Source organism: Oncorhynchus nerka, linkage group LG7 (assembly GCF_034236695.1).
Source record: "Oncorhynchus nerka isolate Pitt River linkage group LG7, Oner_Uvic_2.0, whole genome shotgun sequence".
NCBI classification, from domain to species: Eukaryota; Metazoa; Chordata; class Actinopteri; order Salmoniformes; family Salmonidae; genus Oncorhynchus; species Oncorhynchus nerka.
The window spans coordinates 55,637,745-55,651,493 of NC_088402.1; the positions used below are offsets into that span (position 1 = coordinate 55,637,745).

The following is a 13,749-nucleotide window of genomic DNA, read 5'->3' on the forward strand; positions in this document are numbered from 1 at the left end:
ACATTTTAGAGTGGCCTATTATTGTTCCCAGCACAAGGTGCAGCTGTGTAATGATCATGCAATTTAATCAGGTTCTTGATATGCTGTCAGGTGGATGGATTATTTTGGCAAAGGAGAAAAACTATTTAAAAGCGATGTAAACAAATGTGCACAACATTTGAGAGAAATAAGCTTTTTGAGCGAATGGAAAATGTCTGAAATATTTTATTTCAACTCATGAAACATGGGACCAACACTTTACATGTTGTGTTTATATTTTTGTTTAGTATAAATAAATATTTCCAGCAATCATATGCAGCTTCCTCATAATCTATTTCCAGTTGTGAACCAACACCTTTGCGCAACAAGTCAAAACAGATATTGATCTGGTGGGGGTTTCAAAGCCAAACATGTATTTCCTTATTTGACTTCCTGTGTTCTAGATGGTGATGTATAGATGAAAGCATCAGAGTATTGACTCAGTCTGACTGACTGATAGACTGTGCTACATTGTAGGTCTGCTTTTGAGAGCAATAGATCTGGCACACAGCACAGAGACCTCCTCAGTAACAAAGACGTGGGTTATTTCGAAGCTGTTTCCCCCTTTTGCGCTTGTCTCTCTGAGGGTGTGTGTGTGTGTGTGTCTGTCTGTGTGCGTGTTTGCTCTAGTGTGCACAGCATGCCCTCTTATTGTGTGCATGCCAGTGTACCATCGTAATCATAAATGATAGCGTCCCCAGTTTTGTTTGCTGAGCTGTGCATATCAATGTGTGCGTGTGTGCGTGAGTGTCCGTGCACGCATGTGAGTGTGTGTGCTGGTATGTTAGTGTGTGACAGTCTTTCCTAGGACCCTGTCTGCACACACATACAGGCAGCGGCAGGATGGCGAGGATCAGGCGTCCTGAACGCCCACTTGCAGTCCCTCCAGCTGACTGCCGTCATGGCAACGCAGAGCTCTAGCTAGCCGAGCGAGTGAGGGAAAGGGAGCAGAGCAGCGAGGTCCTGGGTTTGTGTAAAGCCAGGAGCAGGGCAGCCTCAGCAGGCAGGCAGGGGGGGATGCATCAGCCATTGGCCCGGACAGACACCAGCCCATTTCTGTGTGTGTGTGTGTCTTCAGGGGTGGGGGGGTGGGGGGGGGCTTGATTTTACTCACTGTGTTAGGTCAGGGGGAGGAAGAGATGCTCTCTCCAATTATTCAGGAGGAACAGGCTAGTGTGTGTGCCTGGGGAACTGAACAGGGCTGTGTGTGTGTGTGTGTGTGTGTGTGTGTGGGTGGGTCGCTGAAAAGGGCTGACTGTGTGTGTGCGGTTTGGGGGTACTGAGTAGGTCAGTATGAGGTCGATTTTATTCTCAACGGAATCCGGTCAGGGATAGGAGAAGATACTAACTCCATTAATTCTGAGGCAGGTGTGTGGTGTGCCTGTGTGCGTGTGTGCATGCAAGGCACCGTGAGCTTTGTTCTGCATACCACTAATTCAGAGATAGGATCATCCTCTGTTTCAATTTAGACTCAATAACTCCCTGCTGTGCAAGTCATCCCATTAATGAGCATTTAAACAAACACACCTTATGAAACCATATGGTCAGTGTCTTAATTCATAGCTAATGTCAGAAACATGTGTGGCTTACTAAGGTCGCCTTTCATTGATTTCTTTGCTGGTTAGTTTCAGGCAGTTGCCATGTGAGGCCAAAGGAGCAGACACTATATTTTGCATGATATGCACAGTGAGAGACAAAACACAGATTTTGTGGAGTTGAATTGTAGATATCACCTAGTTTAGGTTTGTTTATATGTGCTGTCGCTGTAAAAAGTGGAACGGGGCTGTTGTCCATCTGAAGTGCTTTCACTGATTGGTATAATCGAAAATGATGCTGTGGTTCGTTCAACCTATTCCATTCAATTGGTCTGAAATCAAATAATGAATTTTACAGATCAATGCGATTTAAAAAACAAAAAAATACAAATGTAATTGAATGAAAGCTTCTAAATTGCTTTCAACCCCTCATTCACATGCACATTGCATATTGCTCAATGTTCAATGTAGCGCCGGGCAGCTTATCTGAAGAGTTGGAGGAGTGGCTTTAGTGATTTTTGGCCACCTGTGAGAGTGTATATCATTCCAGTTAATATGTTCCGTTTTTTAAAATTTGTATTGTTGTAGTTGCACACTGCCTGCACTGAATCAGAAATGATACTTGCATAAGTGCATGTGAAACTAAAGAACCTGGTACGGCCATTATTGAGATAGCCATAGTTACTATACTGTAGTCAGTAAATGTGCAAGTCTTATTTAAATAAAGTTTTTGGATTCATTATTTAATTTTATGGAACAAACTTTATCTCCAAAGATAAAAATCGAAATGAACAAGATGAAAAGATGGGTTGTATTTACATGAAATATTAGTTTGTTTTTATATTATTTAGTAGGTCTAACCAAAGGTTCAATTTAAGGTAAATTGAGTGTTCAAAGAAATATATGTTGCGACTAATAGGTTTGTAATAGGCATTGAATCATATATTTGGTTTCAACAAATAGATTTTTTTTTCAATTTGAAAGAACCTAATTTATTTACTTGTAACCAGTTGATTTAAAAAATGTAAAAAAGAGTTTAAAATAAATAGTGTTTGTACGTATTCCTCTGTGTGGTGTGAAGGCCTGTGTTTCTGTACACATTATGTGTAAATGCGTTTACACACTACAACACCTTAACCTAGTGTTTCCCAATCTTGTGAGGGAATAGACAAGTATTCACATTTGAATGACAATGTCAGCTAATCACTAATCACTGGCTCAAATGTAACAGAACCAAAACAAGCCAACTTAGTCAGGACAGCCCCGTAGAGGTGAGAACGACCACGGGCCCCAGCCAGCGGTTGCGATTTCCACAGAAACAGGAATGAAGTGTTAACCACACTGCACTAACTCGTTTTTTCCCAAACCGGCCAGTCACTAACTTCCAGGAGCCCTGAGATGAAAAAGGGGAGAAATAGGCAGACGAGGGAGGAAAAAAAATGGCTGCGTTTTGTAACACACTTTCTCTTGCTGTGGCGAAGGTCTATTCTATTTTCATTCCCTCCGTTGCAGTTTTTTTGTCTTTACTCCTCTGAGGCAGGGACTCTTATTAATAGATAAGACTGTGAAGGACACACACAAAAAAAATGGTTGAACCTCAATGTAACATTAATACAACATCAATGCAAAGTTATCTCCGGAGTATAGTCTATCTTCGTTGTTGTTGTTGGGAGCCCCTCCCCTGCTGTATTCAGTTTCCTCCATGGTTTGGTGGTGAGGTTTAAGGAGCCTGGTGGGGGCCTTGTTTTTCGTCCCTGTGGGCTCACAGGAACAGGTGTCACCCCAACAGCCCCACATGCAGCAGTGGAACTACGCCGTGACAACGAGACTACTGTGGCAACAACAGGCACATGTCTGTGCACTGACTGTACAGGCTACATTGGCACAGGTATCCAAGCGCAAGTGCTACAATGCTTTGACAGAGAGCGGACAGATATGTATGTCGTTGTGCGCGCTAGGCCCCCCTCTCATGCACAAACCATAGCACCACAGAGCATCATGGTCCATTTAGATGCTATTTCAAAGCAACCTGTTGTACTATAGCATCCCAGCCATCCACTTTATACATGGGTGGGAATCTAGTGCTCTCTTTGACATACTGACTGCTAGGGTCAGTGATTGAGCCATAAGCATGACATTCACTTCAACACAAACTGTGATGTTCTGTAGATAGGCTCTTAATACCAGAACTTCAACATAGACAGTTGATTGGCCAAAGGACAAGGTAACAGAGACATTCTTTGGAGATAAACTGGATGTATTTTCTGTTGTAAATGAGAAATGTCATGCCACATATCTGGTATATTTCATAGATGGTAGCTCAACTGGTGACAGTGGTCTATATTTTCTAACTCCAGGGCAATCTCATTCTTTAAACAAACCCAATATTCAGCCAGGCCACTAACAATACATTACAAAAAACCCTATTTCTCATACAGAATGCCAGTTTAAGGGTATGAAGAGGTTTGGGATGTCCTGTTCCAGGGCTTGTACACCCGGACAGGGCCCCTTCATTGACACAAACATACTGTAGCAATTTGGGCACACAGTATCCATGCTCCTGTCTATACCCACTCCAAGGTTACTCCCAGCCCCAACCCCAAAACACAGCCTCCACTTTAGTTGTTCCCAAGCATACGGCCTTTGACACAGCATTAGAAGCCCCTGAATTGATCAAACAGTCAAGTAACCATGTTAGTACTGGTATAAGTAGTGATTTTACCCAGATGGTTCTGTGTCCTCTATACACATATATGAAATACTTTATACTATACTTAAAGAGTATTTTCATTAAATATATGGGGAATGACTTGCACTGTACGGTATGGGGATTACAGCGAGAGCTATAGGTTTTTCATTTTGGACAATGCACCTTGTATATTCTGTGATGTATTTCATCAAGGGAAGCAGAAACAGTGGGTCAATATACTAGGTCATAAAATACCATTGATCCAACATGATGTTCCATGGTCTGTGATTGGACTGTAATGGGATCCCCTGTTTTACTGTTCATCTAAACTATTGGATGTTATGAGCTATTATCAATAGCAATAACAGTCTGGGTGTTCTTTAGGGTAAGGTAGCCTGTCCTATGTAGGCAAACTGAGAGTCTAGACTTTTGTTTTATCCATTACTATATGATGTACTATACAGCTGGCATGTTGAGCATGTAGGCTACAAAATAATATGCATGGCCTGGTGAATGAAGAATAGGAATAGTTACAATCTTGAATTTGAGGACTCTTTTGAGTAAAATTGGGTATATTGGATGATGTGTGGTGGCCTCTCTTTTTTGTTGTTGTTGATGTGTGAGTGTTTTTGTGCTTTGCTTCAGTGATTACAAGATTACATCTGGACATTGGATGGAGCCACAAAGGGCCACTGACTGTTGAGAGAAAACTAAACAGTCAACTGAGATGTTTTTCGAAAAGAAACACAAAGATCAGGTGGAGTAAAGCTACTCCAGAACACACATTGCTGCTGCATGGGTTCAAATCCGGCACACTGCTTTTTCAACACATTCTCCCGTCTTTCTCTTGCCTATCCAATAAACATAAAATATGTGAGGAGTAGAATAATATCAATAATGAATAATAAATAATGATTAATCAATTCATTCAGACTTAATTCCATGACAGTATTTATAGTATAATTATGCTATATCAATAGGTTATCCCTTCATGACAATATGGATAGTGAATAAATTAGATATTATTTTACAATAGACCAGTCATGTGCTTAGGCTATGCATGGCTCAAAACCCTGCATTTTATAGAAATTATGTTTTTGTTACAATGGGGCAAAAACATTAATTATTCACATGACCAATTGCCCATCAAACGGTGCCAACGGCTATTTGGTCCCGCATGGGACGGTCGCGCAACCCCGCTTTGTGTGCGTTTCGGCTACTGGGACTGCACTTCCTGGATTTCGGCGAGCCATTGCGCGCACCCATGTCCCATCGACGCGACGGAGTTCGTGTGGAGAAGAACAAGAGCCTGTCCATAATATATACCATTTGCTCATATTAAGGCTTATCTTAAGCTAGATCAATTTAACGCTTTATCCAGTAGAGAAACAAGAGAGACATCGATGCGCTTTGATTTCCGTCTACGTAAGACGGTTCGGGACAGCGGCTTTTCTGGTCCGATTCAAACAGGTGGAACACGAATCAGGTGGAGTTGGGAGGAGGAGGGTATCACGACAGACCGGGCTGCTATAGCCATTCCTTCTAATTAGTTGTGGACCCGTGCTAAAATATGCACTCCTTATTCTAGCCTTACTTAACGTCAAATAGGCTACCACGTTTTGTTGTATCTGATATTCAAACGGCGAATCTTTATAGATTGGAGACCTTTAACACACAGGTGGGAGATACCCGTTTAATAGGACGGCACCTCTTTCAGTTCCTCGGCGCAGGATATGAGCTACTGACATTTGTTATTACCCTTTGGGACAGGAGACGAACGGTTTCCGCTAACAGGTGTGAGAGTACACCAATCGTTCATTGCCTGATACGGAATCCTTCCTCATTGTTCGCAGAAATATCAATCTAACTCGTATATGGCTCCCTTTCTAACCAGGAGAGGGACATTTACCAGTTAATTGTAATAAATCGATAAATCGAATAAAATAGTGCATTATTAGTGTTTAGAGTTATTTTTGAGACCCCGTCCTCCAATCTAAAGGGACACGGGACATCAGAGAGAAATCATGTCAACGAAAAAACCCAGCGTGGATTTACCCAAAAGGAGCAGAAGCCCGGTGGCGTTAGAAGGAGAGATGTTCGGCGAATTTCAGGACTGGTGTCTCCGTACTTACGGGGACTCGGGTAAAACAAAGACAGTCACCCGGCGAAAATACAATAAGATTCTCCAGACCCTTTCACACACCGATGAGTCGGACCCTGTCTACATCGAGAGCAACCACATCAACGCCAAATTCAAATTCTGGGTGAAGTCCAAAGGGTTCCTTGTTGGGACAATTCAAGGGGACCTGAACAAGAATGGAGCCGCCGACAGACCTGTCCTGTATGTCCCTATCAAGGCGACGGTTAGTAAATGTTCCTCTTTCCTACTGTGCGCGCAAATGTGTGTGCGCACTATGATGATGCCCATATTTTCCTATGTAAATATGTGTATGGAGTCCTGCTACTGCTCTACGACAACTTTCCCTGGCCCTTTGATGCAGTCCTTTCTCACTGTCATGGGTCGGGCAGTGCCATGCGCGCAGCGCTCTTATTACGACCCTTTTCGCGCAAATAGCATCGCCTAGACAATGATTTTGGCTCCAAAGAAAAATGAGACAAGTATACCCGGATGGCATGATAGTCCACTGTGCGTGTGCCTGCGTTTACACACACGAGGGCAAGCTTCCAAGCTATATTGTTTTTTTTGTTGTAAATCGGAGATATTTCATGCCGAGAATAGTCGTTTTGTCAGTTCCCACTATTTACATAGTGTTATTTATTTAGTCTCAAATCAATTAAATTCTGTTCATGCGCAATTTCCTAAAGCTCATCAATGATGAACATGGACATATGTGATGTATTGACGACATGGATGCAGCTGAAAAAAAATAATTGAATTTCACCCCTGTGTGCAGAGTGCTAGAAACGCATTCTAAAATTGTATCAGTGCAATTGTGTAGCCTGTTCTTTAAATGTTCTTCTAGTGGCTTTTGGTATTGAACGTTAAAGGGGGGGTGGAGAGACTTGAAAAGATAGACATCTGTGACTGTAAATGACAATGGAAACTACATTCTAGTTTGTAGCGGTCCAGGTTCAGACAGGGGGACAACCACAGACCATTCATTTAGAGGATTTGTTACAAAGATGAATAGGTTACACATTTCAAAGCCACACAGTCACCTGCTGAGCTTTGTGATGCAGCCGTTTGCTGCTGCTCCTTGCCTTTGCATCGAAGTCACATGAAAAGTTTGAGCTCCTGTCTTCTCCACACTTGATAATGTGTCTGTCCTAGATTTGAAGAGGCTATTCTGAATCTCTCTCTCTCTCTCTCTCCCCCATTGTACTGATTTCATTGAGGTTGTCTTAAAAGATTGAATAGAGAGTCTATTTAGGCATAGGGGACAGGCTTCTGGACTAGAGTCTGTTACTTCTGTCCCACACAGGTTCTCTCTGATTGCATTCGAACCATTTGTAAACGGACAATGGTATACAATAAACACCTCTAAAATACTTTGCAATCATAAAAAAGGCATCTCAAATGGCACCCTCTTCCCTATATAGTGCACTACTGTTGACCAGGGACCAATACTTTTGACCCGGGAACATTGGGCTTTGGTCCAAAAATAGTGCACCAGGAGTAGGGAATATGGTGCAGCTTGGGAAGCACCCCCAAGACAGTCACATGACTTGTTGACTTGCACCACTCTGACAGTAGGCTAATTTGAGCTGGCCGGCTACAGGACATTTTTGGAGGAGCTGTTAATCTGCTGTCAGCTAAACACAGAGACAACACCACTCATAACAGCTAAGGCAGTAGCTGTAAGTCTGCTTTCTGTCTGAAGGCAGCAAGCAGGGTCATATTATGACTGATTGACTGTGAGACACAGCCTGCTCTCACCCAGTCCTGCTGCCATATTCCAATGCTATTCTACTATAGTGGGCCGTGCCAAGCAGAGCGTGCAGTAGAGAGATGCTGAGCGATAGATCAACAGTGATGATGGGAAAAACAAATAATCTTAGCATCTTCAACAGCTGTAAAAAAAAATAATTTAAAAGCACATTAAAAAAAACTCTAAAGTAAGTTTAAACCAAATATTGTATTGTTTGGTTATTAATGTTCAATGACATTTTTATATTAGAAGAAATCAACTGCCTATGTTAATTAATTAAGTGTTGAGACACTAACCAATTGGTCCAAGGCTATCATGTAGGCTCCACCCAGAATCTGATCTAGGATATTTCACTTTAGGATATTTGGCTGCTATTATAGGCTATACTGTATGTTTGGTGTGTATGTGTATATGCATGTGTACATATGTACACTTTTTGTATTTCCTTCTTTTCTTTCTTTATTATTTGTTTTCTTATATTTTTTTGTGTGATGTTGCTCCCCCTGTGTGCTGCTTGTATGTACTGTTTATTTCTTGAAAAATGGTGATGGGGACAGTCTTGCTCACCTTCAGGGTTTTGTTGGGATGCATGAGCTTGCACCCTCACTGCTTGTTTTGTATTTGAGGTTTTGTACACTTGTAAATTGGACTAGTATGCTGTGTGTGTGTGTGTGTGTGTGTGTGTGGAAGGGATGGATGTGGGGGATGTGTGTTTTAGGTAAATTGTTCTAAATTCGACAGTATGTATACATTTGTTGTGTGTGTGTGTGTGTGTGTGTGTACGTGAGATCTCTGAGTGAGCAGGTTGTAAATGTGTTCTAATTGCCAGTAGAGAGCTGTAGCCTGATAGGCAGTGTGTGGATGAATGAGGCCAGAGCTCTGGAAAGCTGCCTGAGGCTTGGAGAAACCTGGAAGGAAATGCCACACACACTGGTCCCACTCCCAGCGTGTGTGTGTTCACACGTGTGTAATACAAGAAAGTGTGTGTTAATGGAGCAAAAGTGTGTAATTCCCTCACATACCCATTTGTGCAACAGGCAGCTATGTACGCCTGCTCCCTCTCACCTACTCATTCAAGGGTTTTTCTTTATTTTCTACATTGTAGAATAACAGTGAAGACATCAAAACTATTAAATAACACATATGTAATCATGTAGTAACCCAAAAAGTGTTAAACAAATTAAAATATATTCTTGATTCTTCAAAGTAGCCACCCTTTGTCTTGACGACAGCTTTGCACATGCTTGGCATTCTTGGGGTGGCAGGTAGCCTAGTGGTTAGAGCATTGGACTTGTAACCGAATCCCAGAGCTGACAAGGTAAAAATCTGTTCTGCCCCACTGTTCTTAGGCTGTCATTGAAAATAAGAATTTGTTCTTAACTGACTTGCCTAGTTAAATAAAGGTAAAATAAAAATGATCTCAACCAGCTTCATGAGGTAATCACCTGGAATGCATTTAAATTAACCTGTAGTGACACCCCATCCCGTGAACGGGACCGTTGTCATCATCTGACACTAATTAGCATAACGCAACGGACATAAATCTTCCTAGAAAATCTTCCTATTAATGAAAATCACAAGTGAAATATATTGGAACACAGCTTAGCCTTTTGTTAATCACCCTGTCATCTCAGATTTTCAAAATATGCTTTACAGCCAACGCTAGACAAGCATTTGTGTAAGTTTATCATAGCCTAGCATAGCATTATGCCTTGCTAGCAGCAGGCAACCTTGTCACGGAAATCAGAAAAGCAATCAAATTAAATTGTTTACCTTTGATGAACTTTGGATGTTTTCACTCACGAGACTCCCAGGTAGACATCCAAAGTTCATTTTTCCCAAAATATTATTTTTGTAGGCGAAATAGCTCCGTTTGTTCTTCACGTTTGGCTAAGAAATCGCCAGGAAATTGCGGTCACCAGAACTCCGAAAAATATTCCAAATTAGCTCCATAATATCGACAGAAACATGGCAAACGTTGTTTAGAATCCATCCTCAAGGTGTTTTTCTAATATGTATTCGATAATATATCCGTCGGGACAATTCGTTTTTCACTAGGACCGATTGGAATAATGGCTACCTCTGTATTTTACGCGAGAATCTCTCTCGGAGCCACCATGTGACCACTTACGCAATGTGGAAGCCTATGGCTATTCTTCAACAGAAATGCGTAAAACTACGTCACAATGCTGTAGACACCTTGGGGAATACGTAGAAAGCGTAAGCTCGTTGATGGTACATTCACAGCTGAATAGGGAGTCATTGGAAAGCAGCGCTTTCAAAACCTGGGGCACTTCCGGATTGGATTTTTCAGGCTTTCGCCTGCAACATCAGTTCTGTTATACTCACAGACAATATCTTTACAGTTTTGGAAACGTTAGTGTTTTCTATCCAAAGCTGTCAATTATATGCATATTCTAGCATCTTTTCCTGACAAAATATCCCGTTTAAAACGGAGAACGTTTTTTTTCCAAAAATGAATGTACTGCCCCCTAACACCAAGAGGTTTTTAACAGGTGTGCCTTGTTAAAAGTTAATTTGTGGAATTTCTTACCTTCTTAATGCGTTTGCGCCTATCAGTTGTGTTGTGACAAGGTAGGGGTGGTATACAGAAGATAACCCTATTTGGTAAAAGACCAGGTCCATATTATGTAATGAACAGCTCAAATAAGCAAAGAGAAATACCAGCCCATCATTACTTTAAGACATGAAGGTCAGTCAATATGGAAAATATCAAGAACTTTGAAAGTTTCTTCAAGAGCAATGATGAAACTTGCTCTCGTGAGGACCGCATTTTTAAAAATGGAATGTTGGCATATTGGCCGGTAATTAAAACAATTTATGGAATCATTCCTCTAAAATGTGCTGATTAACTACAGTGGGGAGAACAAGTATTTGATACACTACCGATTCTGCAGGTTTTCCTACTTACAAATCATGTAGAGTTCTGTAATTTTTATCATAGGTACACTTCAACTGTGAGAGACGGAATCTAAAACAAAATCCAGAAAATCACATTATATGATTTTTAAGTAATTCATTAGCATTTTATTACATGACATAAGTATTTGATACATCAGAAAAGCAGAACTTAATATTTGGTAAAGATATTACAGAGATCATATGTTTCCTGTAGTTCTTGACCAGGTTTGCACACACTGCAGCAGGGATTTTGGCCCACTCCTCCATACAGACCTTCTCCAGATCCTTCAGGTTTCGGGGCTGTCGCTGGGCAATACGGACTTTCAGCTCCCTCCAAAGATTTTATATTGGGTTCAGGTCTGGAGATTGGCTAGGCCACTCCAGGACCTTGAGATGCTTCTTACGGAGCCACTCCTTAGTTGCCCTAGCTGTGTGTTTCGGGTCGTTGTCATGCTGGAAGACCCAGCCACGACCCATCTTCAATGCTCTTACTGAGGGAAGGAGGTTGTTGGCCAAGATCTCGCGATACATGGCCCCATCCATCCTCCTCCCCTCAATACGGTGCAGTCGTCCTGTCCCCTTTGCAGAAAAGCATACCCAAAGAATGATGTTTCCACCTCCATGCTTCACGGTTGGGATGGTGTTCTTGGGGTTGTACTCATCCTTCTTCTTCCTCCAAACACAGCGAGTGGAATTTAGACCAAAAAGCTCTATTTTTGTCTCATCAGATCACATGACCTTTTTCCATTCCTCCTGTGGATCATCCAGATGGTCATTGGCAAACTTCAGACGGGCCTGGACATGCGCTGGCTTGAGCAGGGGGACCTTGTGTGCGCTGCAGGATTTTAATCCATGACAGCGTAGTGTGTTACTAATGGTTTTCTTTGAGACTGTGGTCCCAGCTCTCTTCAGGTAATTGACCAGGTCCTGCCGTGTAGTTCTGGGCTGATCCCTCACCTTCCTCATGATTATTGATGCCCCACGAGGTGAGATCTTGCATGGAGCCCTAGACCGAGGGTGAACTTCTTCCATTTTCTAATAATTGCGGCAACAGTTGTTGCCTTCTCACCAAGCTGCTTGCCTATTGTCCTGTAGCCCATCCCAGCCTTGTGCAGGTCTATAATTTTATCCCTGATGTCCTTACACAGCTCTCTGGTCTTGGCCATTGTGGAGAGGTTGGAGTCTGTTTGATTGAGTGTGTGGACAGGTGTTTTTTATACAGGTAACAAGTTCAAAACGGTGCAGTTAATACAGGTAATGATTGGAGAACAGGAGGGCTTCTTAAAGAAAAACGAACAGGTCTGTGAGAGCCAGAATTCTTACTGGTTGGTAGGTGATCAAATACTTATGTCATGCAATAAAATCATACAATGTGATTTTCTGGATTTTTGCTATAGATTCCGTCTCTCACAGTTGAAGTGTACCTATGATAAAAATTACAGACCTTTACATGCTTTGTAAGTAGGAAACACTGCCGATTTTGCAGGTTATCAAGTACTTGTTCTCCCCACTGTAGCTAACAAACATACAGTGCAGATAAATTCTTCAAATGCATTATTTTACACATTGCCTAACCACAACACTGCCAAACCATTGTTGACCAACTCCCTGACCAACATGGCTGACCTTCATCCTGTCATAAGAAGGTTCATGTCCGTTCAGGTATTCTAATGCCTAACCACAGCACTGCCAAACCATTGTTGACCAACTCCCTGACCAACATGGCTGACCTTCATCCTGTCATAAGAAGGTTCATGTCCGTTCAGGTATTCTAATGCCTAATTCTATGGGACAAGCCTAAAGTTAGAGAGTCAGAAAAGGTTCAATCGAAAAGGCTCCTCTAGCACGATCTCTATAAGCATTGTGACCTTTAGCAACCGTTAGCAAGGGAAAGTAAATTGAGATGATAACAACGGAGAATAAGATCATGTGAATCATTGCTCAGGGGAATGATGGGGCGATGAAGGGCTTTAGTGAGGTTTTAGTGGAGACACAGGTAGGGCTGTGGCAGTCATAAAATTCAGCCAGTGAAAATTGTGGCACATAACCGCCGGTCTCACGGTAATTGACCGTTAATTAACGTGAATAAATTTAGCATCTCCTGGCTTCCATGTACAGCCTGCAGGCCACTGATGCAGACCTTTGGAACATCTACATTTAAAAAAGTCTAATAAATCAACACCAATACAATACATCCCTTATTTATTTTAGACAGGTGATATGAAGAAAGAAACAAAAGAAACATGATATGAAGAAAAAGTAGTCTATTTCAGAAGAACAGAATAGCATACTCTGAGTTGTCCTTATGTTAGGTCCTGATCTGGCTATGCCATGTGGCTGTGGGCTACACTAGTTCATTTAGCAGACAAGATTTGCTTAGAATTCTGTGGCAATATTTTATATTATTTTATAGAATGAAGAATACAATTGAACATAGCTGAATAAAATGATTTTTGAGGGAGTGTGCACATGTGGCTGTTCTGTGTTGTGCTTATAACAAAAAAACAGATCCTCCTATATACTTAATTTAGAGTTATTAATGTAACTATAGTTGTGATACAAACCTTGGGCAATATGTTTTGAATTTTAATACGATCTAAGGCTTCATGATGTGACTCTAATGTTGATTTGAAAAAAGTTGCATGAAAGGCATGAACTCTGCTTTGTTTCTTGCGCAGGCTGCACATACTTCGTC

General features: G+C 41.6%; 1 protein-coding gene across 2 annotated transcripts in view; it reads left to right on the plus strand.

Moving 5' to 3' along the window:
* The first annotated feature begins 5,431 nt into the window (after positions 1-5,431).
* Positions 5,432-13,749, plus strand: part of LOC115131993 (nucleolar protein 4-like) — a 126,710-nt gene continuing 118,392 nt past the window's right edge. For both annotated transcript variants that reach the window (XM_029664139.2, XM_029664140.2), the window contains exon 1: positions 5,432-6,605. In XM_029664139.2, coding sequence (XP_029519999.1) covers positions 6,267-6,605 — 339 coding nt within the window. In that variant the 5' untranslated portion in view covers positions 5,432-6,266. The remainder of the gene's footprint in view (positions 6,606-13,749) is intronic.